General features: G+C 48.0%; 2 protein-coding genes across 2 annotated transcripts; both read left to right on the plus strand.

Moving 5' to 3' along the window:
- Positions 1-62: 62 nt before the first annotated feature.
- On the plus strand, positions 63-698 carry LOC308287772 (Golgi SNAP receptor complex member 2-like; the record flags this gene model as incomplete). The annotated part of the gene is made up of 1 exon (XM_080729027.1): positions 63-698. The coding sequence occupies one exon, from the start codon at positions 63-65 to the stop codon at positions 696-698; it is 636 nt and encodes a 211-aa protein (XP_080585153.1).
- A 3,052-nt stretch (positions 699-3,750) lies between these two features.
- On the plus strand, positions 3,751-5,025 carry LOC308287764 (dnaJ homolog subfamily A member 3, mitochondrial-like; the record flags this gene model as incomplete). The annotated part of the gene is made up of 1 exon (XM_080729019.1): positions 3,751-5,025. One exon carries the CDS (start codon positions 3,751-3,753, stop codon positions 5,023-5,025), a length of 1,275 nt encoding a protein of 424 aa, XP_080585145.1.
- Between the last annotated feature and the right edge of the window lie 1,165 nt (positions 5,026-6,190).

A 6,190-nucleotide genomic window follows, 5' to 3' on the forward strand; every position in this document is an offset into this window, starting at 1 on the left:
CTGATAGGTGTTATCTCCTTCACAGTGCAGGCCACAGCGAATGTCTGAATCAAAACGCAGAAATGGAGGCACTCTACCATCAGACAAACAAGCAAATTCAAGAGGTGCAGTCTCATATGGGTAGTCTGGAGTCAACAGATCGTGAGTCAGTACACTTACTGGAGAATGACTTGCACGCCAGGATCGTCCAAATCTTCCATCAACTAGAGCGTCTTGAAACCATGAAGAGCAGAGAACCGCCAAACCGGCGGCAGAACGCAAAGGTTCTGGTTGATCAGCTCAAGTACGATGCCCAGTACCTAAAGGCGGTCCTACAAACCTTCCAGGAGAGATGCGTCAGAGAAGCCCAGGAAAGGGAGCGGGAGGAACTCTTGGACCGAGCCTTCACTACCAATGATGCATACACCTCCATCCCCATAGATGAGACCTTACAGCTGAACGCTGACTTGCACAACACACACAAAAGCATCGATGACATCCTCGGCAGTGGCGGTAGTATCCTCAGCGGGCTCAGGGACCAGAGAAGGACACTAAAGGGGACCCAGAAGAAGATGCTGAATGTGCTCAACATGCTGGGGCTATCTAATACGATCATAAGGTTCATCGAGAGGCGGGCCACTCAGGATAAGTTCCTTATGATTGGAGGCATGTTGCTGACATGTCTGTTCCTGTTCCTAGTCAAGTGGTACCTGGGCTAACTACCGTTCTTTCACAAACACACAGCACTTTTCAATTAGTCATACTGGGACATTGGGACATTTCCAATCTACAGAGAGAGATGACTGCAGCAAAGCAGAAAGCCCGCAACACAGAAAAAAAGAAAAAAGCATGGCTCCATAATGACATGAAAAAAGTGTAAAAGTAGCCAGCACACAAGGAATATCCTTTTCATATTTATTTACTTTTCACATGGTCTATTTACCTCTTCTGGACAGAATACAACGGACACAATTCGACCAGATGGTCTTCCTCAGCATTGAGGAAGACGTGTGGCCTGGCTCCAGCCCATAGACCCCGCCCACTCTCTGAGCAGAGCAGACTGTCTCAGGAAGATTAGTCTGAAATCAGACTACATGACATGAGTTTTGTGTGTGTGTGTGTTTTGGTCTCTAAGGCTGCAATCAGACTGGAACGCACAAGTTGAGTGAGAGTTGTGTGGGGGAGGCGGGGGGCAGAGACAGCACAATGCATTGCGGATGGAAGTCGAGTGCTTTGAAGTCTAGTGCGAGTCGTGAGCAAGTTGGACGCAACCACACAACACCACACGACTCGCACTCGACTTCAAACCACTCGACTCCCATCCGGAATGCATTGCGCTGTGCCTGCCCCCCGCCTCCCCCACACGACACGCACTCGTTTTTGTGCCTTTAGGTCTGTAGCCGGCCTAACCGCTCTTTTATGAAACTGAGTTGTACAGGAGAGAGGTGAAAAGGAGGCAGAGACACCCAGAGGAAGCCGCACCCACCCCGGAGCATTGTCACTGAAGGGCGTTACCTGCCAATGAGCCTGGTTGATCAGCTTGATTTGAGCCCACCTGTGGGTGCCGCTCCCCAAACGTATAAAGCAGGCACACTGGGTTGTCTCACCTTCATTCCTCCTCTCCTCTCCGCAAGTGGGACACAGTTTCAGTGGTAAGAGTCTCTTATCCACACTCAATTCCTCTAAGTCATTGATATTGTGAAATGTCATATAGTAATGTTATTTCTTTAATTCTCAGGCCGAATGGCTGTCCCGCTCCGAACCCCAAGCCTGGCATGCATGATTGACTACAAGATGGCATAGAAATGGACCGCATTAATTCCCTGTAAAAGGGAAAACTTAAGTTTGGTTACAAGTACTCGATTACTTTAAAGCCCTACTCAGCAGCGCCTTACCTGGGCTTCCCTACCTGTGAAGAGTAAAAGTAACTTACCTCGTATCTACCTTACGGGCACCTGTCCTGAGTACCCTCAGCAGCCTACCTAAATACTTTCCCGGCCCTACCTGCTAAAGTATCAGATTACTTACCGTGGCCCTACCTGCTAAAGTATCCAAGTACCTGCCTGCTGTTACTCAGCTGACCCGAAAAGTACCGGTTACTTACCTGAGTATCCGACCTGAGTATCAGAGTATCCTACCTGAGTACTCAGCCCCAGTGCCTCCTGGCACTGCCCCGCCCAAAGACTGCCTGCTGCTGTGCTTTCTTTTATGTTGAACATTTAGAAACCGTTCAGTTACCTTTTGCTGTCTCATTCTTTTCTAAATTAATGCCCTGTATGCGGCTTAAACTGTGAACTTCACTTGTGTCTGGCTTCCCGTTCCCCACAGTGTGTACTGGATTCAGATATTTAATGACAGTTATAAAAGTTCAGATTTGTATAAAATGCCATCTTCTCACGTGCCAACCCTTTCTGACACCTGCCAACCCTTTCTGACAACTGCAACACTATAAGGTTGCAGGTGTCTAAAGAGGAGAGGGAAAGAGCAACACATAAGATGGAGAGGGCATTCCCATACTCCCTCTACCATCAGTGACTGGCAGTGATGTGCTTAGCTTCAATGGGTTAGGGTTAAATATAGGGTTATGTTAAATATAATAATTAATAATAATAACTAGAAATACTGTTCCTACGAAACAGTGTGGACTTGCATGGAACACCATGTATGGGCACAAAGATCTACCCTTTGGCTGCTCCTCATTGGCTAAGGGCCCTGCCTTTGTACTGTCGGTAATGTCTTTCGAGGAGAATAAACTTGACATTACGATTTGGTATAACATACTGGTCTCACAATAACAATATCTCACATTTATATAGAGCTTTTCTGGGCACGCAATGGGGCGGAGGAGAAAACAACAATAGAAAATCTACCATGTGTGAAGTGAGCAGTGCTATATATGAGTTAATGTCATCAAGCATCCCGCTAGCCAATCACAGTGTGTCCTGCGAAGCTTGGCCAATGGGACCCTGGGTGTACAACAAACTTTGAGCTGTTTGTGAAAAAGATGTAGGCCATATCTGGTTAGATGTAGGCCACAATTCAGTTTACTTAAGCCCAGGACATTTTTGAACATTTCTGCATGAGACCCTGGCGTACAACAAACTTTGAGCTGTTTGTTCCAAGATGTAGGTAGGCCAGATGTAGGACATGCTTCAGTTTACTTAAGCACTGGACATGCCCGGACATTCTTTAACACATTTTTTGACCGTTTTTGACCAGCTAAGAGAGGATTCCACATAACCTGAACAAACACATTAGATCATCATTACACTAACGGTTAAGCTGACATGACCTATGTTGAAGAAGGTTTGTCCTGTCTGGTAGAGCTACCTAACTGTCTGCTCTGGAACTCGATAAAGACCATAATACAAGATGTACCAAGATATGGAGCCGGACGATCGATACCCATACAAGGAGCAGGGTCGAAGAGACCTATGTCATCCGAGACAGGACAGAACGGATGTAATCCGAAGTGTGTGGAGGTTGACATCATTTGAGCTGACGTCATGAACGTAACATACCATATAAGGATATAGGAATTACTTAAGCTCCATATACGGTCAAGTGCAGACGAGGTGACATCGGCAGTATCTGGATCAGTGGTTTTCAAACATTTTCATGTCAGGGACCCTGATACTACAGTGTATGTATTTGGTCGCGGGCCCCATCTGAAAGGATGTTATGCCTGGGACCTCCGTAAGAGAAGATGTCTTTTGTTGAAAATGTTCACATTCACAGGCAACCATGTGGAAGGCACTGGGAGTAGGTGGAATGATGGCATCCTCAGTCGTTTGTAGTTCCTCACGTTGGATGACAGTCGCTGTGCTCTCCGGACAGCAGTGGGCTGCTCGCAGTGGGCTTCTCCGCGCTGCTCATGGAGGAGTGCGGACTGTTTGCACCGTAAGACGATTGAGAGGAGTCTCATCCCCAGGCTTTACATCACCTCATGTTCTCTCCACGCTGTCCTTCCACACAAGTGTCTCTTCCAACAACAAGCAGGACTTTTATCAGATCCTGGGGGTTCCGCGAACAGCCACCCAGAAGGAGATCAAGAAGGCATACTATCAGAAGGCCAAGAAGTATCATCCTGACACAAACAAAGATGACCCTCAGACGAAGGAGAAATTTGCTCAGCTGGCTGAAGCTTATGGGGTGTTGAGGGACGAGGTGAAGAGGAAGCAGTATGATACATACGGCTCAGCAGGCTTTGCCAGCCATGGTGGAGGCCAGCAGTATTCCTGGAGGGAACAGACCACCAACATGGACCCAGAGGAGCTCTTCCGGGAGATATTTCGCAAGTATTCTCACCCGCAAGAGTACATCATGGAGCTGACGTTCACTCAGGCGGTAAAGGGACTGAAAAAAGAGTTGTGTGTCAGTTTGGACGACACTTGTCAGCGTTGTGACGGCAAGGGCCATGAGCCTGGGACCAAGGTCCAGCACTGCCACTACTGCAACGGGTCTGGCCGGGAGACTGTGAACACAGGGCCCTTTTTTATGCCTTGTCTGCATTGTGGTGGAAAAGGCACGGTGACCTCCACCCCCTGCCACTCCTGCCGCGGGAGAGGACAGACCAAACGGAGGGAGACGGTGGTTGTCCCTGTGCCTGCAGGGGTGGAGGACGGACAGACAGTTAGGATGCCCATCGGCAATAAGAAGGAGGTGTTCATCACATTCCGGGTCCAGAAGAGCCCAGTGTTCAGGAGGGACGGTGCAGACATCCACTCTGACCTGTTCATTTCTGTGGCCCAAGCCGCTCTAGGAGGCACAGCGAGAACAGATGGCCTCGATGAGTTACTCAACGTATCGATCCCCGCAGGCGTCCAGACAGACCAGAGAATCTGTCTCCCTGGAAAGGGAATCGCACGCGCCAGTGGCTACGGCTTCGGAGACCACTACATCCATGTAAAGATCAAAGTACCCAAGACCCTGACAGACAGACAGAGAGCTCTGCTGCTGAGCTACGCTGAGGATGAGACGGACGTGGAGGGGACGGTCAATGGCATCACCGTCACCGCCACTGGTAGAAGGTCCACTGGGAACTGAGCTGTCCCCCGTCAGAGGGACAGAAGCAGAGTGGAGATCAGTTACAAGGCTTATGGTCATACAAGGAGATGCAGCAGTAGTGTGTTAAGAGTATTGGGTGTTGATTGAGGCCTGCAAAGGTCTCTGGACTAATCAACACAGTGTCCCTATACACCTGTCCCAGTGACCATGCACTAGTAGTGGATAATGGACTGATAATGTCTTGCCCTGTTCTAATGGCTAAGTGAATCGACACACAAGGCAAGGGTTAAAAGGTTAAAGCACTATAGGCCTATTGTGCTATAGACCCTAGCAATGATTATTATCAGAATCCGTGCTCACATACATACATACATACATAGCCTACACACAAACCAGACGTAGGAGTGGTTAGCACCGCTCAAAAGAAAACAGCAAATCTACAAGTTAGTGGCGCATTGTGATGTGTGTTGAGTGGTTGAACTACATTTTTATGCTACATTAAGATTAGGATGTTTGCTGGGGATCACCTGGAACCCTTCAAGGGCCCCTGGGGAAATGGGGGATCTCTGCAGATATGGACCCAAATTTGAGAACCACTGTTCTTGCTACTGGCTTGACTGACTCCCAGGAACCAGGCCATAAAAAATCACACTCGTGTGAACTGAGCGGTGGAGGCTGCGTGTGTGTGTGCGTGCGTGTGTGCGTGCGTGTGTGCTGTGAATGTGAGTGTGAGTGTGTCTGGCTTGAACAACAGCGCCCCTCCCTTAACATGTGTGGTCAGAAAAGGTAGTGCAGGCTACATACAGACAGACACGCACGCATACCCACACACACGGCCACGTATAGGAGACGGTGTGACCACCGCTCAAAAAGGATAGGCCTTGCTTGAAGGAGTTGTTGCCTGACATTGCCATAGCAACTAGACATTTCTTTCTTTCTTTCTTTCCTATATTGTAATATATACGACCACCATTCTTGTGGATTCACATAACGTCAGTGTCCGAGGTTAAATCACTTCCATTTGCTTATCAAAAGAGTATGCTTATTTACTAAAGAAACAGCAGTGATTATCAGTGATGATAATCTATCTGTTAAAATAATAGATAGATTATTTTAAGATTTATTGTGTGTACTGTAGAAATAGCAGATGCGACGCGTTGTGACAACTTGTGAGCTTGTAGATCCGATATTTTAGTTGTAGACT

The sequence above is a fragment of the Nannobrachium achirus genome (assembly GCF_963921795.1).
Source record: "Nannobrachium achirus genome assembly, chromosome: 6".
Classification (NCBI taxonomy): Eukaryota; Metazoa; Chordata; class Actinopteri; order Myctophiformes; family Myctophidae; genus Nannobrachium; species Nannobrachium achirus.